Here is a 27,553-nt window from a genome sequence, read left to right on the forward strand (position 1 = left end):
GGTGTATTAATTACCTGTTTAGTGTAAAGGATAAATTGAACCAAATCACAGCACTTTTTGTGGTCCGAAAGGCGTTTTAAACCGAGACACAACCACTGATCATTAACCTTAAAGTCAACAAGCAAGCAGTCAGCTCACTGTGAGAATATTTACTCTGTTTGCCGTTCAGTCCACTTATCAAAGATCAAAATGAATTTTAAATTAAACCAAGTCAAACTGAAAAATAGGGAAAAAATGAATGAAAACAAAAAAACACCAAATGTAAAAGTTATTAACTTCCATATTTTCCAAAACTTGCCAAGTTTGATTTTTTAAATATTACTTAAAGTAATTCCTTTCAACCTTTGGGAAATTCCTCAGGATGTTTGTTTCTTCCATTAAGTTATGCATTGTTTGAGCAGAGACTGTAAACATTATTTAACACCCATCAGAGTAGATATTTAGAGTACACAGTGACACAAAATACAGTGAAATAGATAAATAAGCAAATTTAAACAAACTTGATAAAGAATCTTATTAATTGAGTCATTCTTAAATGACTAATATGAGAACTGCGAACTCCCACTTAGTTTCTGAACTGTAGTGAGGAAGTATAATGTAAAGAGACAAGAGATTAAAATACTGAGTTAAAAAAAAACAAAAAAACATCAAAGTAGTGATTGAGTGCATGTATTAAAATTCAACCACAATCCAAAACAGAATCATCTGTTAACATTCATGAACTATGTGTTATGAAGGGACGATGAAGGAATGATTTATCATTATTGTTATTATTACAACAACTTTTAGTGTTATTATTATTATTATCATAACAACTTTTAGTATTATTATTATTATTATTATCATAACAACTTTTAGTATTATTATTATAACAACTTTTAGTGTTATTATTATTATTATCATAACAACTTTTAGTATTATTATTATTATTATCATAACAACTTTTAGTATTATTATTATTATTATTATTATTATTATTATCATAACAACTTTTAGTATTATTATTATAACAACTTTTAGTGTTATTATTATTATTATCATAACAACTTTTAGTATTATTATTATTATTATTATAACAACCTTTAGTATTATTATTATAACAACTTTTAGTGTTATTATTATTATTATTACTACAACTATTATTATTATTATAACAACCTTTAGTATTATTATCATAACAACTTTTAGTATTATTATTATTATTATTATTATTATCATAACAACCTTTAGTATTATTATTATAACAACTTTTAGTGTTATTATTATTATTATTACTACAACTATTATTATTATTATTACTACTACAAATATTATTATTATTATCGTTATTATTATTATTATCATTACTACTACAACTATTATTATTATCGTTATTATTATTATTACTACTACTACAACTATTATTATTATTATTGTTATCGTTATTATTATTATTATTATTACTACAACTATTATCATTATTATTGTTGTTGTTTTTGTTGCATGTCTGATGTCTTTCGTGTCTCGCCGTACGGTCACTTGAAACTGTCGTTCGCTACATGACGACATGCGACACCGACTGATCCTTGAAAATTAGTCCTTGATGCGGATGTAAAATAGCCTGTTGACGTTAACTAGCCTTCCTGCCCACAACTATCCTTTTCGCTTGAAAGTTTCGCTTGAAAGTTTGTCCATACAACAACAACAACAACAACAACAACAACTGTGTTCCCTCTTTGAGTTAAAAGAAAAAGAAAGTGAGGAAATGTTCCCAGACTTCCGGGTCGTCATTATGATACGTCACGGTCTTGACCCTGCAAAAAGCTTCGTCATCTCACAGAACAGCAGCGAAGAGGAGGTCTCCTGTCCGTGCTTGTGATCGGTGAAAACACAATAGGTGAGTAACTAAGCAGCGCGTGTGTGAACATAGCATGTTTAATGTTAACATTAAACGAGTGTGCATTGTTTTACTCTCCAAACTAACTCTGTAGCTGTAGCTATGGAAACCAGCTAACTAACCTACAGGTAGGGTGACGAATCACAGAAACATGAAATAAAGGAGGAGAGATTCATATCGAGGGGTTGTTTACGGGTCAGGCGCCCTTCATACAAAGCAGGTTGTCACACCTGCGTGGGCACAATCCTGTGCATGGTATGTTTAGTTCTCTCGGAAGGTGTTAGCATTACACTGCTTTGTATGAATGAGGGACTATCTCTTTGATAAGAAACGTGTTTACCCTTCACCTGGAGACTGAACGACCTGACAGGTAGCACACCTGGGCTGAGCTGCAGGCTTGATGTAGAGCAGGGATGGGGCAACTTTGGTGACAGCAAGGGGCCACATTCATTTAACTCTCACTGCCAGAGGGGCCAAATTGTAGGATACAAAAACGATTACAGTCGATTATGTCTCAAATTTAACTCAACATGTAAAAGTGATCAAATATTATTATGGACATATTTCTGGTTTTCATGATTTCATGGCAGATTTCGTCATGTTTTCTTCATGTTTCCAATTAATTGATATGTAAAAATTGACCTGAGGGCCACGTTGAGGGTTGATGGCCCCCGGGGCCGCCAGTTGCCCACCCCTGATGTAGAGTAACACCTTTATTACACACTTTATGTTGTGTTTTCCTTTGCATTGTTAAAGCCATATGACGACGGAGACCTAGATAAATTACCCAACCGCTGCTAACTGTTCAATATTACATGTGCGATAACTTTGTAATTCACTGCTTTACAATTGTCTATTTATTTACTCAGTCATTGCACTTTAACTTTAACTGTCTATTTATTTATTCATTCATCCAGTCACTGCAAAATAATAACTGTGTATACTCTGTCACTGCACTATAACTATAACTTCACTTATTTGCAGTATATCTCTATATTTATATTTGTTTAATTAATCAGTCACTGCAAAATAATAACTGTATATATTCTTTCAGTCACCATGACTGTCTATTTATTTATTATTATTATTAATATTATTATTATTATTATTATTCATTCACTGAACAGCAACGGCTCTGGACACTTTTTACATGCTTCTCTTTCATATCACCACAAATATATTTTTGTTGTTGTTTTTGTAAACGCTGCTGTTTAGGATTGCTGCTAACGAAGTTTCGTTGTGTCCTTTTTTATACAATGATAATAAAGATTCTATCTATCTATCTATCTAAAGTAATTGATAGATTAATAGTTAATTAAATCCTTCCCCCAACACTCTGATCCACACTGGATTGTTTTGACTAAGCTGGATCAGGGTCCAAACACTCTCACGTTATCTGCTGGCATTTCTTACTAAGAACTTCTAAGAAATTACTTTGTGGTGATTAAATGTGTATGGATTTAAGCGTCTGCTAAGTGAACCACTTAGTGGGTTTCTAGGTAATATTGAGGTGAATAAGTGATTAGTTACGACCCAGTAGTTAGAGACTCTCTGGACTTGGACTGGTTCATTCCTTTGTTGTATACTACAGCGTATCTGTTAGATAAATAACATTGTAGTGTAAACTATGTGTCTGTAATTTATGTGATATATCCATTGTTATACAGCTGTACTACACAACATGTTGTGTTGCAATTCACCTCTACATGTCAGCTTTATATGATGTGTGCAGGATACATCATATAGTATAATCTAATACAGTATCCCGGACTGTGTTATGATTTTTCCAAGTTGTTTTAATTTGATTATATGATCTTATTAAATTTGTTATATTGCTTTATTAATACAGACAGAGGTATCATAATCTAATTAAATCCTATGATTCTGGTGTAAAACTGTTTACATAGACCAGTGGTTCTCAACTGGTCTAGCCTCAGGACCCACCACCAACTCCTTCATGAAAACCCGCAACACAGATTTCTGATATTCTTCAACCAATCAGATTCATTTAATGAATAAGTGAACAGTTTGGACCTCAAACAGTACAAAACATGTGACAGAATAAAGCTAACGTAGACTTTTTGACACAACTTTTCGCGCCCCACTGAAAACGGCTCCGGGACCCACTTTTGAGTCATGACCCACCAGTTGGTAAACACTTTTCTAGACTACCTGAATTACCACTGTCATTTTGCATCATAGTTTTGTCTTGAGTAGCTCTTCTAAAGCATCTTCTTTTTTCTTGTTTCCTTGTTTTATCTTATTTCCTTCTTAATTGTTTAGCACCGATACAACAAGTCAAATTCCTTGTGTAAATGTACTTGGCAATAAACCCTGATTCTGATTCTGATTTTTTTTTAACCATTTTTTTTTTCTTATTTCCTTTTCACATTCCACTTTATGTATTCTTTTTTGTTTTTAATATTATTTAACATCATTTTTAATATCTATATCTTGCCCTGGTGCAACCTCCACATTTTAACCCTACACTCACTTTTATCTCTGCTTTTGGTCTCCACCAGCTTCTGCTGTGTATTTCTGGCCTTTTAGCTTCTACTCGCTCCACTATGTGCACCAGTGAGTTTTTTGAGTTTCCCTGTCCGCTCTCTAGTGTTTTGTTAGTTTGTCGAGTCATTTTTGGGATGTATTTCTCTTTGAACACTTTAAGCTTTACCATCTATAAATGTTTTGCAAACAACTGCAATTAAATGTAAATTCCAGACAACATGACATGTGACATGTTTAGGCCTTCCTTTGTCCAAGATGTAAGATTTTTGCATATGAGATAGGGCGAGTAAACTGTAATAATCTAAAAATATCACGCTCTCACCGGGCAGACAGCAGTGTGGGCGGTACCTCAGTGCATACAAACAAAACTAACATCCACCACAACGACTAGAAGATTATTTCTTCATTCCAGGTTGTTCAGCATCATGAGTCAGCGGACGGAGCGACGGGGTATACATGTGGACCAATCAGACCTACTGTGCAAAAAGGGATGCGGTTACTATGGTAACGCAGCATGGCAGGGCCTGTGCTCCAAGTGCTGGAGGGAGGAGTACCAGCGGGTACGGCAGAAACAGATCCAGGACGACTGGGCCTTGGCAGAGAAGTAAGACCGTCTGTTGCATGAATGCATTTACCGTCTGGGTAGAAAAGAAGTTACATTTTATATTTTTTTGGGGGTAATTTTCACCACAGCATATTATTAGGATAAGATACATTTGTGATGAGTGAGTTTTCCTCTGTAAGATAAAGACGTTGGTACAATCATGATAATTTTTTTCTATGTAAATGTCCTTGGCTTCAGGTTGCAGCGAGAGGAGGAGGCAGCGTATGCAAGCAGTCACGGAGCACAGACGCAGTCTCAGCCTCAGTCCGCAGCTCCGCAACCTCACCCAGGACACGCCTCGCTGGGACCCTTCTCCAAGTTCGAGGAGAAGAAAACCAATGAGAAGACTCGGAAAGTGACCACCGTTAAGAAGTTCTTCAGCCCTTCGTCACGCACTGCCCCCAAAAAAGGTGACAGATTTACAGAAAAACAACATTTATTGATTGGACTTTGTTGTCTGAAGTTCGACCTGCGTCACAGCAGCTCCATTCACAACATTCCCCTGTCAGTCTGTGTTCAATGATAACGTTTCACACACATTATAAATAATAAAACTAGAAATTACCAAATTTCATTTAGCTACATCAGTTTTCATTTAAGCTCATGGTCACACCATCATGATGAAAAAAAAGCTCAATTTTTAACATCTTTGATCTTTTTTGAAGTCTGATTTGGCTCGTCGGCTTTGCCACATGTTGCAGATGTTATTAAAACGTTGATTTTTCCTCAACAGATTCCCAAGAAGGCAGGACACCCAGTCCGTCTCTTAGCCGCCATGCTAGCTTCGAAACAGACCAAGTGTCCAAGGACTTTATGGACTTCTTGAAAAACCTCCAGAAGCCGGGTCGGGAGATCCACAAGCAGTCCCGAGCGTTTATTGTGAACATGTTGAGCAAAAAGGTCTGTTGTGCTTTAAAATAAAAAGGTTAAGTGTTGAATGTTGATCATGACCTGATCAGCACTTCGAACTCTCGTTCTTTTCAGGACCTGAGTGCTGACGAGCTGTCCGAGTGTGTTCAGGATTTCTACCAGAACATGGCCGACCGCTTGATGAGCCACTTTAAAGGTTGGTTTGCAGAACTCGCCGGCTTTTAATAACATTCAACAATCATTTCCACTCCTCAGGTCCTATTTTATCGGACTTTTTAGGAACCACATCAAGTATTTTCCGCTGAGTATGGAGGCTGGATTACACATAAAGTCAGTTGACAGATAGGCATCACCCTGAGCGGATTAATGTATTCACTCGAGCTGACTAAAATGAAGTTGCAGAAAAAGAATCTGCATGATGTTTTCTTTGCTATGATCTAGCATTTTTAAGCTCGCATTAGAAAAGTTAGATCTGAACTCCAAATAACAACAAAAGCATTTTAAACTTAAATGAATACTTTTCAGAGTGCTCATGATGTTATCAGTTCGGACATTTTGTCCCCATGTCATGAATAATGATTCATTAGGCTGTGTGGGTTGTGCAATAGCGTCAAGGTGTTCCTATATGTTTTATATTCTTTTATCTTTGTTGTCTTATCCCTCATGCTGGTTTTTTTTCACATCTTGTGCAATCATGGGTAATGTGAAATATATGTTGTGTTGTTTTGCATTGGTATGTGTCTTTCTGTTTACTTGTGGAGGTGTTTCTCTTAATGTTTTTTTTAATTATTGATTTGAGTGGAAGCAGCTGAGTGTTTGGCAGCACTTTGAGTCCAAGATAAAATTCCCCAAGGGGACGATAAAGTGTATCGTACCCTACCGTATCGTATCCCTTTTAAAAGTTCATGCAGTCAAAAATCACAGCAAAACCTTTTCATATTTACCCACATTCAGGCAATGATTCAACTTTAAAAAAAAAACTGCAGCTTTAACTGATGCTGTCTGTTAAACCCTTTACTCACCAGGCTCTTCAGAGTCTGTGGAGCAGGTGATGGACCAGGTGGAGAAGTTCATCATGACTCGACTGTATAAGAGCGTGTTCTGTCCTGAAACCACCGACGATGAGAAGAAGGACTTGGCCACACAGAAGAGGATCAGGTGGGCCTCACAGGATTCAATGACATTGTTTAGATGAGTGTGATGGTTGTGGCTCAGTGGAGGTACAGGAGGGGTTTCTTTTTTCCCCTCACTGAGTGCAGTGAAAAGCCTTTTGAGTCGTGCAACTTATTAAATACCATCCCTTTGTTTTCCAGGGTAAACAAAGAGTAACTTTTAATCCCTTTGTATTTCAGGGCCTTACACTGGGTGACCATCCAGATGCTCTGTGTTTCTATGGATGAAGAAATCCCAGAAGTGTCCGAGAATGTGGTCAAAGCAATAACAGGTCAGAGTCAACACTTTAACCTACTGTTTCACTGCATTTCATAAGTCCAACTAAAAATAAACTGCATGTTTTTTTTTCTGCCGCGGCAAAGATGTTTGTTCTGTAAACCAGATGTACTGTGTTCTGTTTTACATTTTCGAAACCAAAAGGGATTGATTAATATTCCATATTAGTCACAAAGTTAGTTTTCTGAGTATGTAGAGGAAAAGATACCATACTGGCATGAAGCTGTCATGTGAGTCTATGATGAGCGGAACAGATGGTCACACTGAGCCGGAGAGCAGCTTGTTAGACTAAACAACACTCTGAACAACAAACCGCAGTGTGCTGAAGTTTCCTTCTTTTCAGACTTAAAAACATGAACAACTTTGTGTGCTGTAGCTGAGGTTGTTGAACAAACAAACAAACAAACAAACAAACAAACATCAATGTACTCAGCTGAAGCACATTGAAAGGAACATGCACGTTGCTAAGATAAGATAAGATAATCCTTTATTGGTGCAGTAAAAGACAAGAAGAAGAGCGTACTACATACAGTACTACAGTGTGGAATTACACTGATGTGAACCTTGCTGATCAAAACTAAAGCTAACAACATACTATCTTCTAACGACACTCCCCTCCAGATTGTTGTGATGAAAGGTAGCATCTCTTATATTTCCCTAAATACCTCTATTCTGCATTTGAAGTAAAAACAAGTGTTGAAGAAAATTACATTTTTACTCTGCTTAAAGGAACATTGTGTAGCTGCCATGTGGTGCGTGTTACGACTGAAGATAAATTATTCATTGATTGGATGCAAACTGTGAATAGGCATATTTACATTTTTACATATTTACACATATTTACATTTTAACTTTGACATGGAACCACAAACACACAAAAAGCCATTGAGGTGGTGGCAGTAATAGATGTTATACAGACGAGTAAATAGCTTGAAAAGAAGGTGAGCAGGGCTGCATGTACCAGCAGTGATGAGCCGGATATTTTGTGCATCATCAATTTGTCTTTAAAAAATCAGCATCAAAGTTTTTAACAAAGCCAGAGGAAACATTTTTAATCAAACAGTAAAAGCTTAAAAAGTCTTAAATCTACGCCCGCAGAGGAAAAAGAAAACCTCCGAGCAGCTGAGAACTTTTTTTAACAGGACATTAAGTTGTGATTTGTTTAACCTATCAAACTCATGAATTGTTTGTATATTTATTTGTGTTTCAGATATCATTGAGATGGACTCAAAGAGGGTTCCTCGGGACAAACTTACCTGCATCACAAGCTGCAGTAAACAAATCTTCAGCGCCATCAGGACTACAAAGAACGAGCCGGCCTCTGCAGACGATTTCCTCCCTGCACTCATTTACATCGTACTGAAGGCCAACCCTCCACGGCTTCAGTCCAACATCCAGTACATTACCCGCTTCTGTAACCCCAGCAGGCTGATGACCGGGGAGGACGGATACTACTTCACCAACCTGGTCTGTGTCTTTTTTTTTTTAGAGCTACATTTCAAAAGTTAATCACGATTAATCACATTTTAACTTGTATGTTTAAAATTCTATTATTTCACATTTAAAAATTAAAATTGTTTGACTTTTATTTTGAATGTTTTTCCTGTCTTAAGCTAAGAGTACGTTACCTGCTGTTTGAATTCAACCCTGCTTTTATTTTGAAATAAAGTAAGGAACTTCTGGTAGATCGAAGGTTACGACATTCACTTAACAACAGAAAAAGAAACTCATTTTGGATCAAGAACTAAATGAAAAAAGCTCAAAGGAACAGTACAAAGTAAAATGTCTGATGTCATGAGATGGATATTACTTTTGACTCGTCGACTGAGCTGAGCTTTTGAAAATAGAACTCCAATGATCCAACTTGTGCAAAATAATTCCCCTGACATGCATTAAAGCTAAAGTCTCCTAACTCAAATTTGAGAAGTAGAAAGCGGAGGTATTTGTGTAAACATGTAGGGAGTAGAAAATTAAACATTTTCGCTAGAGAAACCGGAAAACTACTTAAGTACAGCTAAGGGGTATTTTGACTTGATAACTTCCCTCGACAGTAGAAAAGTAGAAAATAATAAAATAATTTAACTTCACTTTTCAGGGGCTTTTAAATGGAAATGTGTGAATGGGTTTACAGTCAAACTGGGAAAATTTAAAGCTACCAGTCCCAACGATCTTAGTCAGACACGTAACCCCCATTAAACACTTACATTTTCTCATAAATGTTAAAAAACAAGATTTTACATGGAAATATTGAGCTGTAGATGTATTGGCCAGTATAAAAGTCTACTTTCCCCTACATGAAAATGCATGACCTGACTTAGCACCAGTTCCAGAGCTAAAACGATCCTTTGTGGGAAAGCATTTTTTTTTTTTTACCTTTGGAAGAGCCAGGTTAGCTGGATCCAGTTTTTATACTAATCCAGGCAAACAGGTTTCAGGACTACGCTTTGTTTAAATGAACAGATACGATATCCAAGATCTTTTTATCAAACTAATTGCTATGTAGTACGTACATAAGCATGTAGTTCAAAATGTCAAACTATTGATTTAATATGGAGGTTGTCCGTCTCAGTATGACTCAGGTGGATGCAAATATGCTTTCAGAGTCCTCATGTCTATCTATTGCTTTTTTTGTTTTTCAGTGCTGTGCTGCGGCATTTATTGAGAAGTTGGACGCTCAGTCACTAAACCTTTCCCCAGAGGAATTTGAGCGCTACATGTCTGGGCAAGCCTCTCCGCGTATCAACAGCTCTGACGGTGAGTGGCCCGGCGCTGGCACTGCACAAGATGTGGCTGCCACTAACCCAGTCCTGGCTCAGCTCAATCACAACCTGGAGCTGCTGTCGGGCCTCAGCAGCCGGCAGGAGTCGGTGATGGAGGCTGCTCAGAGCCTGCAGGCTGACCTCCTCGCCTGGCCTGTGGCTGTGCAGAAGGAGGTGCACGACATCCTGGAGAAATACCCTCTCGAGATTCTGCCTCGTAAGGTTTCCGCCATCGATGCCAACAACATGGACAATGACAACCTGCCACCGCCACTCACACCCCAGGTGTTTGCTGGGTAGTGGAGTTCTAACTTCATTTTAAATACAGAAAGGGTACTTTTCTGCCGTCTAGAGTCAGCTCATTTCCTGGTATTTCATTTTAACGGTAACACTAATCCTGAATAGTTTGGAGCCTTTTCTTGCTGAGCTTGTTTTGCACCTCAAACACACACCAGTATTTATTTCAGGAAAATCAGAGCATGATGGAGATTAGTATGCAGGGTTAAAATACGCCGCCTCGTTCTGTCCCTGGTTTATTTTGACCTTCAGATTTGGGCCTGGACTTGCAAAAATAGCAAACCATCCTGGGCTATGAAAAACTTAAAAAGTCTAAAAAAAACAAAAAACAAATCAAACTAAAAATTAAATAAAATAGAATACAAATTGTTCCACTCATTTAATTTCAATTTATACATAAATAATGTGTGCAAACATAAACAAATAACATGAAATAATGCTTTCTTTTACTCAGTATGTATTTATTAAATAGTATTTTATGCTACTTTTATTTACTTTTTAGAACTTTACATAACTAATCTTTGCTCAGCTTTGACATGTTTTTAAAGAACTTCCAGTCATGGATCCCATGAACTGGTCCCACTCGTACACACACTATGCACTGACTGGTCCGTTGACTTTTCTCAAGTTTTGACTAATTATAGTGCTTATCGTTTAATAGAAGAAGTTCTGTACTTTCCTCTACTGTAGCTGTTTTTGTTTGACGTGTTTATAGCATTATGGCATTTTAAATGGTCCGTACCGTAGATTTGAAGCTATCGTAGCTTATTTAATTTTATAGCTCCTATTCCATTTTTATTTAAACTTTTTCTGTTGAAGTAAAACTGCTTTAAAGTGGTTTGTTTTGTAGACAGTTTAAACCTTCGGTCCTATTAGCAACCACACTGACAAGTCGGCTAACTGACTGTTGTATGACAGCATAGCTAGCTACTTTGGGTGCTTCATTCAGCTTATAGTTTAGTAAGCATATGAATTATGCTAGCAGGGTTTCCCGCCTTTTAGATGTTAGATGTTACTTGCTAGCTGAGGACCTATTGTCCCAAAAGCAGTCTAAATAAATGTATGTATGTTGTCAGAAAAGGAAAACACGTTTTTTTTTATACTGTGTTAGTTGTAAAATAAACACTGCGCTTAATAATCAAATGTAACCTGCTTACAACACATGAACTGCAGCTGATGTTAGCCTGCTGAAAAAACTGTGTTAGCCTTTAAAAGCATGAGGAACTGATAACAATATAGATCCTCTCAAATAAAACATAAACCTCTCTTTTGTTGTTGGCAACACGTTTGAGGTTAAAGAGAATTTTGTCAGCCTAAACTCTTGATTTTCAAAAGTAAAAGATGAGAAAATAAACAAGTTTTTTATTTATTTTTTTAAACTAATGCAGTACAATAATAATAATAAAATACACAACACCCTCTAATGCATAAAGTTCATATTAACCAGCTAATGTTTAGTATCAGCATTAGGCTAGATGCATTATTGTGTCCCCTGTTGTCTGTGAAAATGATAATGTAGGTTGCAGATGTCTTTAAAAAAAGACTGAAGATAAAGTTTTTTCCAGTAATACTTGAAAACATTCATATATTTCACTACTTGTGTGACTTTTTTGAATTTTCATATCATGTGTTTTCTTTCACAAACCACATTTCATGTTTTGTGCAGATGCAGGTAACCCACAAAGAAATAACAGGTTTTTACAACAGTTATAAACTTGTACTGTATATTTATAAAGCGTTTGAGTTTCTGTTTGAGTTATAGAAACATTATTCCATTTCTTGTTATGCCTTATACTTTATGCAACGCTCTTTATGTGTTTTTTTTTTGTCCAGCTGTAACGAATCTAGAGATAAAACACTGAACCACTCCTGAACAACTTAACATTTTTCTCACTCTCACCATCACTTCAACTTGAAAAGCCTTTTTGTTTTCACTGTACTGTATTTTGCGGCGTGTTTAAGGAGGCTTTCTGTATGTTTACTTACATAATAAATCACAATGTTATACCCAAGGTATGTCAAACATTAATAAGAAAAATGTATTCTTTGTCATTTTCTGCTCTATTGTATAAAATTAGTTTGAAAAAATATGATTGCCTGCTGAAGCACTGCTGCCCTACTCCTGTTTTTTGTACGTGTGTACGTAGATGCTGTGTGTTAATTCATTAAATGACTAAAAGGAAAAAGGGTGTTTGACTGAAGAGAGAACCATGGCCCTGTTTGGTATATTTATTATGACTTATCCAAACAAACCTGACATTAAGGTTGACTCTGTATTCAAAATAATTTGAATATGCTTCACCTAAAGCTGATTCATCAGTAAAATCTTACACATCTCAGAATTTACAATCTAAAAATGTTATATATGAGAATATAAATTACTCATAGAGGAACATTTGAATGCTGAATGAGTATTTTGACTTTGCTATTCTGAGACTCAGGCATCCGTTGAGTGTACATTAGATTTTTGTCTCCTTGGTTTTTCATTTGAGGACTTGGCCTTGTATTAAATTATTTTAACTCTGAGTGAAGGCTCTCAGAATCTATTCTAACGCTGAAAAATAACAAATGCCATCAGAGAGATTTCACATAAGCATAAAAGTCACATTTATAAAATAATGTAGTCAGGAAAAAAACAGGTTCATGATCTGCAATTATCAGTTTATTTATTTTTGATACTGTTAGGTGACATGTGAGAGATTCCTGGAGAGCGAAAACTGCGACTTCCTTTCTCCACCAGAGGCCTCCAATGTGCAAAAGTGACGAGATGCAGTTTTAAAGGGCCGTTGTCGGAAGTCACTCAGCTGTAAACAGCAAGTCATGGCTTCTGGAGGAACGGTGTTGAAGACGTGTGGTTCTACCTTAAACAAACATTTATCATTTGGGGAAGTTTTTGTCATTGGTTTCAACTAGAGCTTGCATCCATTGAGATGTACGTGTTCCTTATTACATTATCATCATACAGTATATACACAATACAAGATAAATTAACAGCAGATAATGTTTATACATGCTAATATAGTTCTGAAATATCAAATAATCAAGGCTTTTTACATACAGTAAGGCATAGAATATATATGTACAGAACTAACCTAAAGGTATTAGTATCAAACATATGTCAAATATTCACACTGCAACAAAACAAAGAATTCAAAACATTTTAGAGTATATACAAAAATACTTATGCAAATGCCCCTAGGAATATCTTATAGAAAAAATAACAGGAATCTCATCAGGAGGACATCACATCATGTATGAAACATGCACTTTCCGCAGAGGGTTTCAGTTCAGCGGTGGGTCACATGTCTAGATGTTATGGGGTGACTGTGAATCACTGAGAAAAAAAGCATTTCTTGGTGCAGGGATACTTGGTCTACTGTGCTCATTGGTCCTCGTTTAGTACCTCAAACTCTCACCTGTGCTCTGAGATCTTGTTTGGTGAGTCCTACAGTACTCAGTAATAATCTCACATGGATCTCTATCGTACTCGCTACACTTTGGACTCGCTCTCTATGTTGGCAATGTCCCCGTTCCTCTCAGTCTGCTCGCTCTTCCCCTCTTTGTCCTCACTGGTTTTTGTCACTGGAGCCTCCTGCTCAGACTCCGGCAGTCCCTGCTGGCTCAGTTTACTGGCCAGAGACCAGGTGAGGGGCAGGCGGGTGCGGTTGGTCATATCAGCCAGCTCTTTGGCACTACAGGCGGGTGTGTTCGTCTCGTAGATATCATGGAAGCTGTTGTAGTCCACCTCGTAGAAGCCGTCCTCCAGCGTCAGGACCGGTGTGAAGCGGTAGCCCCACTTGATCTCGCTGCTGATGTAAGAGCTCCTAGCCTGGCACGTCATGCCTGGAGACATAATATAACAATTGGGATTGAAATGTGTAGATTTAGAGGGGAAACACGGGTTTGAATACACATTTACTAAATACCATAATACGAGTTTTATTTAGTCAGACTTTGGGTTTCTCTCACATTTCTGATTTTCCCAAAGTACAACAAGCACGAATGACTTTTCTTCCCATAATTCTATGTGAGATGTAAAGTATAACATATATTTAAGGCGGCTGTGGGTTACTTTCATTTAGTCGATTTTGGTGGCCCTATGTGTACAGAGCTCTTTGTCTTTACATTTATTTGACACACTTATAAACTCATAAACAATCATCGAAACAATAATTGAAATCACACTCATTCCACACTCATTCCCTACTCCCCATAGGGAGGTATGTGGTATACGAGGTATACGGACTATATAGTGCACTCATTTGGTTTCTGTTTTAAATTGTCCACATAAACTGTACGTGTTTACCACTACTGCAAACATCACTACCAAACCCTAACCCCAACCTTAACTCTACCAAACAGTAAAGTGACAAACTTCCTTTCTCTTTAAAGAACATCTGTAAGTTTACCTGTCTCTATGAGATCACAATCTCTGTCTCAGGTGACTTTTTCTGCACCTCTAATAACTCTTGATGGAAACCTGTGCCTGAGATAATCCAGTGAACTAAAAGTGTCATATTGACAACACATACAGTACATGTTTTCTGTCTTTTCATGTAGACCAACCACTTTTAGATGAAAACATATCGGCTCAATAATGCTAAAACACATGATATCAGTCTGGGGGATCTGAACACACTTAATTCTGCAGTTTTCCACATATAACCAAACAGTGACCACTTACAGGAACACAGCTCCATGTATCTAAAGGGGCGATGGGTTTTGATAGTTTCCCAACATCATTTACCCATGATTTATTTATAGTGTCATCTTTGGAAAGTCCTCTGTGAGCCTCTAGCAGATGCTTCAAAACACCTAAAGGCATTATGTAACCGGTTTATTCTACCTTGGCTAATAGTGAGGAAAATTACCAGATTAAGCAATAGGCAGCACCGGCTCAACACCTTCTGATCGTACATATTACTATGTATTTCTATCCAGGGATTGTTGGCAGGTGATGCAAATGTGAGGTGAGCACATGTCTCTACCTGTGGAGCTTATAGGGTATTTTATAACGCTGCAGGGCGACAGGATAGTCAAGGGATTACTATAGTTAATAGAATACATCCATTGGGAACAAATAAAGTCTTTACAGAATTGAATGGCGATTGATAATTATAGGTCAATTTCACATCAACATTGTCATCCTTTGTTTTATTTTTGTCTTATTGGATTACAAAAAGGATCAGTCATTGGCTTGGATTGTAATAACGATGCTGTTTTGCACACTGAACCTTCTGTAAATACAATCTTCTGAAATAACATTTCTAATAATAAAAAAGGGACCCTGGTTCTGTGGTTCACATGTTGCAGTAAATGAACGATTTCTTTTTTTGGGACAGCATTATGGACAAAGACACTAAGATTTTCTGCACCCGTCTTTCCCATGTCCCGGCGAAAAGGGGGACAAACAATGGACAAATACCTATAAGAGGATATGTGCAATGTAAATTATACTGTGCTTTTCCTAATAAAAAGAACATTTAAAAAAATAAAAATAAATAACAAAGGGTGACGGTGGATTTAAGATATTGCACAAAATCAGTAAATCAATTAAAAAACACATTTCACAATATTAGAACTTGTGCATCATAATATATGTATACAAAAATGTGATTTTTACTCACCTGTGGCCTCCACCATCCCCTCCAGAATCACGACTATCTCCAAGTCCTCATTTTCCAGGTATGCTTGTGAGATATCCCAGAAGGGGCTGTTCTGATTAATCTCATGGCAGATGATGAGCGGCGACACGAGGAAAAGCCTGTCATCTCCTGTGTTGTAGCCCACATTCATGTCTGTCTGGTTCAGGGGAATGAACTCCCCTTCCTTGGTCTGCTTTGACTTGATAAGCTTGGCCCTGATTGAAGCCTCAACGATGTGCGAGTTTCGGAGGTCTCCGACTCTGAACATCAGGCACAGTCGTCCATCTCTCATGGAGATGACCGCATTGGTGGAAAACACAAGAGTCTCGGCTCGCTTCTTGGGCTGTGAGATCTTAACAAACATGCAACCCACCATGAAGGCATTCACAATAGATCCCAGCACTGACTGGATTAAAAGCAGAACTATCCCCTCAGGGCATTTGTCCGTTATTACTCTGTATCCGTAACCGATTGTGGTCTCTGTCTCAATGGAGAACAGAAAGGCTGATACAAAACTGTTGAGGTTATTGACACATGGAGTCCACTGGTTGTCTGATAAATGGTCCAGATCACCGCGAAGGTAAGCGATAAGCCACCACATGAAGCCAAAGAAGAGCCAGGTCACCGTGTACACCAACACGAAGATGAAGAGGTTGAACCTCCATTTGAGATCTACCAGTGTGGTGAAAATGTCTGTGAGATAGCGGTAAGTCTCTCTAACGTTCCCATGGTGAACGTTGCACTTTCCGTCTTTCTGGACGTACCGCTGGACCCTCTTCGACCGTTCAACTCTTGCCAGCTGCTTGGGCAGGTCCTCGCGGGCCTGCTTCGGCAACTTTGGCTGTCTGATGATGGCCGGGCTCTCCACATCCTGCTCCATGAGGTTTTTAGGTGGAATCAAGCCTGGAAGAGAAGACATGAAGATAAATGGTGAGGTTAATTTAAGTCAGTCCAAGCATGGGGGAACCTTGTTTCTGCCTTGATTCAAAGAAAGTACAGATGATGGATACTTTATAAGTGGACTGATGCAAAGTTCTTTGACTCAAATACTTAAGTAAACTACTTCATACTTCCACTTCACTAAGTTTCAGAGGTAAATATTGGACTTTATACTTTGGCTGTCCCTGAAAAATCTAAGATATGCATATTTAGCAGGGTAATTGATTTTATTTGGAGATGTTAGGAGTGGGAAAAAGTAACAAATAGTTTTTCCATAGCTGAGTGGCGGCTACACAAACAGCACATACATGCTGATTATATCTTTAACAATAGACCTCCTCCTACTCTGCTATTGTTTCCAATACCCCCAGCACCAGTGTTTAGACTTACTAGTAGTACTAAACGGTCTCAGCATGAAACACTGCAGCTATGGTAAGGCTGAGAAAACGTGTAACCACCCACACCGCCAAGAGCGAGCTACACTTGGTCACAGAAACTGGCGCAGTACGGAGACTGAAGTTAGGCTGTGATGCATCGTGGGTGTTTGGGAGCTCCTCAGCACCCATGGGTAAATCATACTGTGATGTGGCCATATCTGAGAAATGAGATAATTACCCACTGACAATAAATAGAGGATTGGAAATGGTGTCAAAGCAGAGATTTAACTGTGACCTAAATTGTGCCCATTTCTATATTTAACTGTTTTGGTATGCCAACTGTCCCTGTTAGGTTTGGACCACTGAGTTTTCATACAGTCAAACATAGAAAATCATTTTGTATCACCTTCTGAATAGTTTACATCAGACTGAACTAGGTAGAACAAACCATTTTCTGGCTAATAGTTCAGGTCTCCTTTATTGCAGAATAGAAAAATAAATTACAACTTGTATCTTTAACATAAAACTTGACTTGACCTCTATGAAAAACGACATGAGGTCAAGGACAGATGTGAAAAGACAATAGAGCTGAGACCAACTCTACTTTTAGTAGAGTAGGTATTGATGCTACAGAGGTATTGTTGACATGAGTCTACTGTGAAGGAAGGAAGTTTTATTTTGACCCAATAAAGTTTTGCATATTCTGACTTACAGTTTTGATATTGGGTGGTTATTGTGGTCTCAATATGGCCCTCAATTCATGGCTTTCCCACAGGAAGCGTTTCGCCAAGAAGGACAAGAGACCCCGGTCCATGTCGACTATTTTGGTCCAGCTAAACCCAACCAATCTGTGACGGTTTTACAATGTTCAGATATACTTTGTTTAGGCACCTACAGTAAAGTTCTTTGCTCGATTTAGGAAGAGGTCATGGCTAAGCCGAAAATATAAATACTGTGATGGAAAAACCAACAAGAGTAAGCTAGGTTTTGTAAGTGTATGGACCCAACTGCAACAAAGATGATCCCCAACAACACATGCACTGCATTACTTATGGTGCGGGATGACTTCACAAGGGCAAATGATACAAGACTTCAAAGCATTGTTGCCAATGCTAATGGTTTCATAAAACTCCTCATCTCAGTTCTTGTGGGATTAACATGTTAGCTTTAGCATGTGGAAGAATCCATCCATGCGCAATGAATGCACACAGGTGGAAACATAAACAGGTAAACCATCCAATAAATTCCTTAGATCTTAAATAAGTGATTTGACGAAGTTATTGGAAGAACGTGACAGCAACAAATACCACATCCTTTGTCCCATTTTCGTCAGAGCGTTGAATTTACTGATAGATGTCAGGATGTTTATTGAATGTCACCAAAATTATAAAGAGGGGGGGAAAAGCCACACGGAAAAATAGCTTACTCTAGCTTTTAATATTGACATTTGACATGACAGAATAAATGAACAGTGAACTGGGGTAAAGTCCTGTGTGTAACCCCATTGGTAATGCTAACCAATCACAGCACAGTATGTAAGGACTAAGAGGAAATCTGTGGAGAGAAATAGTTATAGTTATAGTTAGTAATACTTATAATTTGTTGAAGCGGCAATAATTGAAGCACACAGCTGTTTATTTTTAAACAGCTGTGTGCTTCAATTATTGCCGCTTCAACAAATTATAAGGGTTATAATTCAAAGTAAGGATTGCTCTGGGTAGCTTAAGAAGATCAGAATTCAAGCACTGAATTACCTTCCTTAGCATTTAGATAATTTTACCAGCTGTTCACATGGCTGCCAAGTAGTTACTTGTGGGTCATTTCACTCAGTTAGAATATTCCCCCTAGGACAAATATATAAATATAAACTAAAAGGCTATAACATGCAGCTCTCTGCTGGACAACAAAGTAATGCTAGTAATATTTTCATGCAGTTTTTTGCTTAGTAATTGGTTTGAATTTAAAATTAATTTAGAAATAAAGACTAAAACATTAACATTTCAAATAATTCCACACTATGAATGGCATTTCTTTTTTTTTTTTTTTTTTTTACAAGGAAATACATTCATTGAGTGTTACTTCATTTCTCAGTTTGATTTTATATAACTTAAATCTTTGATAAACCAGTTGCTGGAAAAAAAACCAAACACGTGTTTTGAGTTTTCCCAAAATATTATCATGAGTAACTCTGTGTTACCGAATCAGACCACAGAGAGCTGAAGATTTCTCTGCAGTCACGATTAGATGTAAAACAACGTGTTGGTACTGCGCTGTTCTGTTTATGTCTATTTTGTGCTTCGTCCATGACCTCCACAGAGGCATAAATATATCTGACTCCGAAACACAGTCGAGTTACGTGATCCCTTCTGATGTGTCATTTTTTCTGCTGTGCTCTGTACTGTCAGATTTTTCCTTTACTATGCACATTTCCTAAGCCGCCATCAGTGTCCCCCCCCCACCCCCCCCCCCAGTTTTTCCTTCTGGTACAAATGTCTCTGTGTTGAAGCCGTTCTGCTCTCCATTCACCGGGGGAATATTATGAGCTTGAGCAGCGCTGGTTTCCATGACAACGCACAGCTCAGTCTAGCAAGTGCTTACAATATAGCAGGAATGTATGAGGATGAGGCCACACAGCGTTGGATAACATTTGTCTGTTTCATCTTGTTTCAGAGGGCCTGAGGAGGAACAATGTACCCGTGTCTGCTTTGTGCATAAAGCTGTCATTCATGTGACAGCTGTTTTTTTTTGTTTGTTTTTTTTTTTGCTCTGAATGATGAATATTTGTGAATAGAAACATAATTGCATACAGGCTTGTTTTTGATATGATGGTGACAATAAGGACTTATATAAAAACCAATATAAGAAAAATAATTAATACTTTTTTTGTATATTTTAGTTGAATTAAAAATGCTATATTGATATCTTTAAATTCATACATTAATGTGTTTGTGAAAGTCGTCCCCATATTTTGCAGTTCTCCTCGGTTCTATTGAGCATTTTTGCATCTTTCAGCTCATTGTTTTGGATTTATGACTCACTCCAAACACTCTTACAGCGTCGTTTTTTTGTTTTTTTTTCATCAGTAGCAGAAAAAGCTCCACTTTACGCTCCCTACAATTTTTGTTATTTGCTTAGTCGCATGATGGACTGATTAGCGGCTAACGAGCTACATACAGTATTTACTGTGGAGAAGAAACAGAGCTAAAGAAAGAGTGAATATTCAACTTGCATTTGCTGGTTCATAAAAAAAACCAACTCTTATTAAATGGAAAAATTGTGCATTATCTGCTGCATGTTTATTTTTCTGTTACAATTAACAACTTGAAGGAATATCATGTTACAAATGTTATCCCAATATGCTGTACTTACAGCTTGTTTCAGATGCCCCCATTGGGTAAAAAAAATAATTGATGCAAATTAAGACCAGGTAAACATGTCTTCTTTAGTGCGTGAAGTACTGACATAAATTCATATTCATTGCGCAGGAGGAGTTTTTTCTACTGAACTGAACAGAAAATACAATGTCATGGCTTTTGTGCAAATTTATCACATTGAAATAGAGTTTAGTATGTCCGTTTTTTTTCCAGCTAAATTCCAGACCAGTAAGGATTATGCTAAATGTAGGCTTAAAGCAGTGTAACAAAGCTTCAATATATGTAATCTCTTCTTGCAGATTCTGCATATTAGGATAGGTGCAGGACTCGATTTTGGTGTTGGAACTGTTCTGGTTTTGTTTTTTTTAATATGAGGAGTATCGTCCACTCGTGTTTCAGCAGGTTTTTGATAGTAAAACAAAAGAGGGCAGAGAATCTGTCGTAATGCAATCGAAGAAGCCATAGGCAGTCATCTAACAACCATTTAGATTAATCAATGTCCTTAAATTATATCTGCGTACAAATGCAACTAATACTTCTGTCTGTGTTGTTGTTTCCAGACAACAACTCCATTCTGGCTTCTCAAGTTCCTCGTCACACTGTCAACAATGGGGATGCTCTGACACAGATGCCTTTCTTGCTAACTGTTGGTTTCAACAGAACATGTTGGTCACAGAGAGTTTATGTTTTCACACGATAGTCCAAGGGTTCTAAGATTGGGATGAAAGTGATTTGACGACATTGATTGGGGCTTTGTGTTCAGCTGTCAGGTAGAGATAGAGCATCCGATAAATCAAATGAAGAGCAGGAGAGAGTTGTTACTCTTAGCTTAACCTTTAATAGCATCCAGTAATAGCCTTAACACAGTTGATATGTTTCAGTCCTGAATGTGAGTTTTGCTAATGCAACTGTTACATCCACTAAATAAGATAGTGAGCTAAGGCGTTGCTAATATAGCTTTGGTAGGCTAGATTCATGAGTAGTAAACTAATTAGCATGCTAACTTAAGCTGTTAAATAAGAGCAAACACACGCGCTTCCCTTCAATTTTGTTGTTGTGCTTCAGGTTTAAAAAGGCTGAAAATAAAAAGTTCACTTTTCAAACTCTTCTGAGTAACGCTCAAAAAAATGTCTGAGGGTATGATGTCAAAAAAATCTAAGGGGCCAGATGATTAGATTATTTGGTCAAGGGAAGGGTTAGCAGGCGGTTAATTGGATTATCTAAGCAGGTGTTGGGGGGGGGAGCTGGAGTCCAATCATGAACTAACTTGTATTACCAAATTGAATTACAAAAGGGTTATTGCATACAAGATTGGTTAGACTCACTGATGGTTATATAAGTGTAATGAAAAACCGTGCTCGGCCCTGAGACAGGATGTCGAGATTTATTGTGTCGGAGGAACCAGGACTTCAACGGATGTAGCTCGAGATGTGTGAAAAGATCAGCTGACACTTCAGTGATTGAATTGTCACCTCTTCTCTCAATGTCTCTGGGTAGGAAAGATTGTTGTAAACAGGTAGCGGGTTCCAGATGTGGCCAAAATTGAGTTGAGGCCGCACTGGGACACGGGCTATTTTTAGGCACTCGAACAGCTGAGCACAGGCGGTCTGAAAGTCACACAGAAATAATTTTCAAAGCGTACCACAGTATTCCCTACTTCTGTAGAAGTGTGGTCAGATGATTAAAAAAAGGAGCCTCATTTTACAGCTGTTTTTTCTTAATGAAATAAGAGATTAAATTAAATATAATCCATGCATCCAAGGACTGCAAGTGCATCTAAAGCTTCCAGAGGTTTTTAATGTGAAACATCTGTCCAGGAAGTATTGATTTGTCTTCAGCTGCAAATTAAAACAGGCAGTGATTACATTATAAAGGAACAGTTAGGTTATTATTAAAGTGTAGTCAAACTGATGTGATCTTAAAGTATTTACAGTCAGGTCACAGGTCTTTCACTTTATAATCTAAACTTCAGCCAATTGTTGATGAAAGGTCACACATTACATTTAAGTTAGTGACCAAGACTAGAGTCGTTATTGTTATAAAGTTAATAAAAAAGGGTTGATGGCTGACCACTAACATCAAGATGAAATTATATTATTGGTCTCTTCAAGAGGGTAGGTGGTTGTTTTTCTTAAAGGTCTCCACATTAACATTAAGGTTATACTTTATTGTTCCGCAGGGGCGGGAGTTCTGGTGTTGAAACAGCAAGACGGAGAATAATACAAAATTCACAGAATAGGTAAGATAAATACAAACAACAATAATAATAATAATAATAGGAGGTATACACAGAGAGTATAAATAGTGAGGTGAACGATACAGGACAGTTAAGAGTTATGTGCAGTAAAGCCAAACATGCAAAGGAGGATAGTTACTATCAAAATGTTTTTTTATTCATAACCTGACAACACAATTAAGTCTATTAACTGTTCATGGCTAATCTATAAAGCTAAGGATCATTTTATAAACTCTGTTATAAAGCTATACCTGACATTTTTATGTTTTATTCATTTTTATGATCTAATTGTTGGTACGCAACTTTTTATCGGCACAAAGTTTTATTTTTTGTAGCTCTCGGTTTGCAGCTCACAGTTTTTTTTGCATTGATAATGTCAAATGTGTAATCAGGTCACATCTCCAAAGTTAGTCACTGCAAATTGTCATGTGCAAGTTTTGCAGAGATCATCTGAGAGAGTCAGTTTGTGATCTAAAATAAGAGTACAATGTAAACATCTGTGTGCACAAGAACCTAATCATTTCTTCTTATTATCCTTTATCTATATCTATATCAAACTTCTCTGGTTTGCTGTTTTGCCTTTAATATATTTTCTAGAGAAGAATTACTATATGAAAAAAAATCCTTTATTGTAAAGAGAGGACAGTGGGTAGAATGGGAAACAGGGATGAGAGAGAGGCATGAGGCTCGATTGCCGTGGGGTGGAGATGAAACCAGGGCACCTGCTTCAAGGCCTATAGCCTCTATACATGGAGCACGACATAACTGCTAGGCCATCTGACGCCCCATATAAACCATATTCATTAAACTCTGAGTAGTGTCTACAGGTTTGACAAGAGTTTATCGGAGAGGTTTTTGGACAGACTTGAAGTGGATGCAATAGACAGCAAAAAGGGAAGGGAAGTGGATGGTGGGTGGATGAAGGGGGTCAGTCACAGGACATTCATCCAGGAGCTCCATGAGAATGCTCAAAAACAACAACAAAAAGTGTTGTTTAGACCGTAACCATGATCTTTCCCTACAAATATCAACAGATTCAGTGCTTACATCCAACCCAGGAAACCCCCCCAGGATACTTCTGGACAAAAGAGAAATAGCTGTCAGGCAGAAAGACCTGAAGCATCAAAATACTTCACCAAGAAGATACTGAATGCAGAGCAGCCTGTGAGGCAAACATTTGTGCAAAAAAGAATCCTCAACACTTTACTATGAGCGCTGTGTTACAAGTAAATGCACTCAAGAGCGTTTGTCAACATTTTTGTCAAATCAGATCGTGTCTTAGCTTTTAATTAAAAGACGGTGTTCAGAAAGATGTTGTGAAACAACCTGAAACTTTAAAATGGACGTGGACTGAAATAGAAATTTAAAAAAGTGAGGGGGTTAGCTCTTGAGCCTGTTGCCAAACCGACACAGGTAGAGTTCAGGTGGGTGCTATCAGCCCACAGACAGTGTTACTATACCAGGATCCATGAGTACAGTTCAATAAAAATGACTGTCAGCAGTTTAAAGATTTAACTGCTAAATACCAGAAAGAAAGGCAGTCCTGGTTCTTACAGAGGAGGAGGAGGAGGCTTTGAGCAGCAGAGGTTTAAATGAAAAACAAAGGCTTAATATATAACACTTTAAAATGAATACTGGAGATTAACTAAACATCTTTAAAATATTCTAGTATGAGGAGCGAAATGTAAAGTATCTACTGAATTAAATCATAAAATGACAATGCAGCACCCAGTATGTCCTCCTTCTAGTTTAGATTCCGGTCTGTTTTTGTTTTGACCAGAGAAGTAGGCGGTTTTAAGGCACCCCCACGAGGCCTTTTTGGACACCCCTTGGTTTACAAGATATGAGACCATTTATCACGCATACTGTGTTGCAGCGATGGAAGCGGGCAAGAGATCTAATTATAGATATGTCGGATTCTACCCGACCTAAAAAGCCTCTGCATTTTCCTAATAAGGAGAAAAATGGAGAGAGATCAGAAAGCAGAAAGGTTTCAATACCGATGTAGAGCTGGCTAAACACTGAAGCTTCAGTTTCCGCAACATGGCAACCCACATGGGCATCCACTCTAGGGAGGAGGCGGCGAGGGGAGACATTGCTCCTTTAGACTGTAAAACAATTATTAATTTAAAATAAAACAATGTTTAAATTATTTATTCTACTTGTTTCGTTCTAAGTGAAGAGTATTTACTTGAGATTAGAGCCCACAGAATAACAGGCTCAATTTGGGATTACATGGTTTGTTAGTCATGACAGAAACAACCTGTTATCTTCAACTCTGGGTTAATTTGGCTTTTGGTGATTTGTACAACTTTAGGGTCCAATAATTTAGTTTAGTTTTTCCCCCATTGGAAGATAACATACCTGAATAGAGACTTTTATCTGATTGACTTTTGTCTCGGTCAAGATGTTACTGTGCCTAGAAAATTAACTGGCATTACATGGTTTGGCCACTATGTCTAATTGGCTGCAAATCCTGGTACACTTCCTGAGGGCTTGGACAAGTCCTGCTCCCCCCTGAATAGAGGGTTCATTCAAAGGTAATAAAAAACACAACAACTGGTGTTCTTAGCTGATAATATACACATTTTACTGAACATTATTTTCTATTTCTGTTGATGAGAACTCGACAGAAACCTAGGCTACTATCTTAAACACTGGCGCTTTAAATAGGCTTATGTGTTCTACCTCTGAAAAAAGGTCTATTAATTTGCTTTGTTGGCAAAGGAGAATTGAAAATGATGTTTTTCCATCATTGAAAATAACCTTAAACTTAAACAAATAATAAAACAATTCTTTATAGTCAATCAGAATACACAGAATAACTAGCCCCACCTCATGAGGCTCTACTAATTAATGCAGAACACATGTTTTTATTATTGAAGTCTTCCCCAGCACTGTCACAGGATATGACCACAGAGCAGGCTGAAGGTTAAAGGCTATGTTTCTCTCTCCCTCTCTCTTTTTTTTTTTTTTTTGTTGTTGCTGGGATCAGGTGCGTCTGCAGGAAGAGGAGAGCAAACTAAACATGCTGGAGATTTCCCGTTTCCATGGAGACGGGAGGTCGATCCCGAGCAGGGTAATAATAAAAGCCTCCAAATCCGGGTCCGTTTTTATTTGCAGCTCTGTGGCTCGGTTTTCCCCGCCTGTGGTGGAGGGTTAAGTGGTCCTGAGGAAGGTGGTGGTGAGGCCGCGGGCCTGCTGGCTCTTTTCTCTAACACCTGCTGGTTTGTTTTATTTAACAGGCTGGTTTTCCTCTGTTATGTCACAAAAGGAAAAATCGGGATTTAAAAAAATTAATAGCCTATCCATGATTTTTTTACATGGTGATAAATCTCCCTAATCACTCTGTGAGTCGCCTTGCACTCTTATGTAACTACCCACCCCCACCGTCCCCGTCCCCCCCCCCCCACATATAATACATCATGATTACATTTAACGAGCTATCATCGCTACCGGGAAGAGGTGCGTACCTCGTGCAGCAGATCAACGGTCACTCCCCGGGTCATTTTCCTGAAAATCATCTGCGGAGGCTGAGATGATCCCGGCGCTGTCTGCGGAGCGAAACACGGACTGAAGGATAGCCACACTAATTCCCTCTTTCCTCCATCCCTCTCCACAGAAGAAGAAGAAGAAAAAAAAAAGGCACCGTCCGTCCGTCAGCCTCCACCCCTCAGCTGAGAGAGAGAGAGAGAGAGAGAGAGAGAGAGGGTATAGACTTACACGATAATGCATGTTTAAGAAAATATAATTACATCACTGTCCATTTATATTGTATTCTAGTAAAACCTTCTTAGACACATTTAATAATCACAGTTTGAATATGATAGTTGTTATTCATTAAGGGTTTCTGCTGCTCCCCCAACTATCCCCAGAAATATTTGTGTGTGCCAGTTATTGTTATAATCTCTTAGGATTAAATAGAGCAATTAAAAATTTCAACTAAATAAAATGTCATTTGAGCAAAGGCAAGAAACCTCAATCCATCTTTGAATCTACACATTCACTGGTTTATCAGCTAACGAAAAGAAGAAGGGTAGCGCAGGATGTTATTCAATATAAAAAGGTAATTTATGACTATGCGTACAGAAGTAACTTCACGACACAACAGTAGATACATCACAAGCAAAGTAAAAGCAGAGGAAACTCACATATCATAGACACAGATGGATTCTTCCTCAGACCAGCAAACTCTTGACTCTGAGACTCCGCCCATCCATCGCACACAGCGGCAGGTAGAGGAGGAATAAAGGGGGAGGGGATGTCACACAAATTGCTACATCCCGATGTTTTCCCACTCGAATCGCTTCCACTTGAAATCATTAGAAAGGAACAACTTGACAGGCACACATATTTTTAGTCTCCAGTTTAATTGGAACACCTGAGATGAGAAGATGAGTGAATGATACACGCGGAGACCAAACAGCGACTGCATAATTATCCATTTTATTACCATTGAATCTGTTTTTTTAAGACCTATACGAGATGTCTTGATTCAATGAAACACAACACATTTACTTACAGGTACATTCAGTGATTAAACATTAAAGTTTTTAGCAGGATCATCTCAGTGTTGTGGACATAGATCAGCACCATGGAGAGCTCCATGACACACAGTC

General features: G+C 37.9%; 2 protein-coding genes across 3 annotated transcripts; one reads left to right on the forward strand and one right to left on the reverse strand.

Annotated features, from left to right (window-relative positions):
- The first annotated feature begins 1,730 nt into the window (after positions 1 to 1,730).
- On the forward strand, positions 1,731 to 12,576 carry rabgef1 (RAB guanine nucleotide exchange factor (GEF) 1). Of its 2 annotated transcripts, none has more exons than XM_020627491.3 (9): positions 1,731 to 1,876; positions 4,797 to 4,988; positions 5,187 to 5,398; positions 5,722 to 5,888; positions 5,973 to 6,054; positions 6,884 to 7,016; positions 7,211 to 7,302; positions 8,518 to 8,774; positions 9,947 to 12,576. In XM_020627491.3, the coding sequence occupies exons 2-9, from the start codon at positions 4,810 to 4,812 to the stop codon at positions 10,364 to 10,366; spliced, it is 1,542 nt and encodes a 513-aa protein (XP_020483147.1). In that variant the 5' UTR covers positions 1,731 to 1,876; positions 4,797 to 4,809; the 3' UTR covers positions 10,367 to 12,576. The 2 variants fall into 2 exon arrangements, with proteins under 2 accessions (XP_020483147.1, XP_029131964.1); XM_029276131.2 differs by lacking the exon at positions 1,731 to 1,876 and adding an exon at positions 1,984 to 2,004.
- Positions 12,577 to 13,003: 427 nt separating this feature from the next.
- On the reverse strand, positions 13,004 to 27,238 carry kcnj6 (potassium inwardly rectifying channel subfamily J member 6). Its single transcript, XM_020640557.3, has 4 exons — positions 27,086 to 27,238; positions 26,408 to 26,611; positions 15,991 to 16,911; positions 13,004 to 14,206 (listed from the first exon to the last, which is right to left on the reverse strand). Exons 3-4 carry the CDS (start codon positions 16,886 to 16,888, stop codon positions 13,854 to 13,856), a joined length of 1,251 nt encoding a protein of 416 aa, XP_020496213.2. The 5' UTR covers positions 16,889 to 16,911; positions 26,408 to 26,611; positions 27,086 to 27,238; the 3' UTR covers positions 13,004 to 13,853.
- Positions 27,239 to 27,553: the final 315 nt, after the last annotated feature.

The sequence above is a fragment of the Labrus bergylta genome, chromosome 14 (assembly GCF_963930695.1).
Source record: "Labrus bergylta chromosome 14, fLabBer1.1, whole genome shotgun sequence".
In the NCBI taxonomy this organism is placed as follows: Eukaryota; Metazoa; Chordata; class Actinopteri; order Labriformes; family Labridae; genus Labrus; species Labrus bergylta.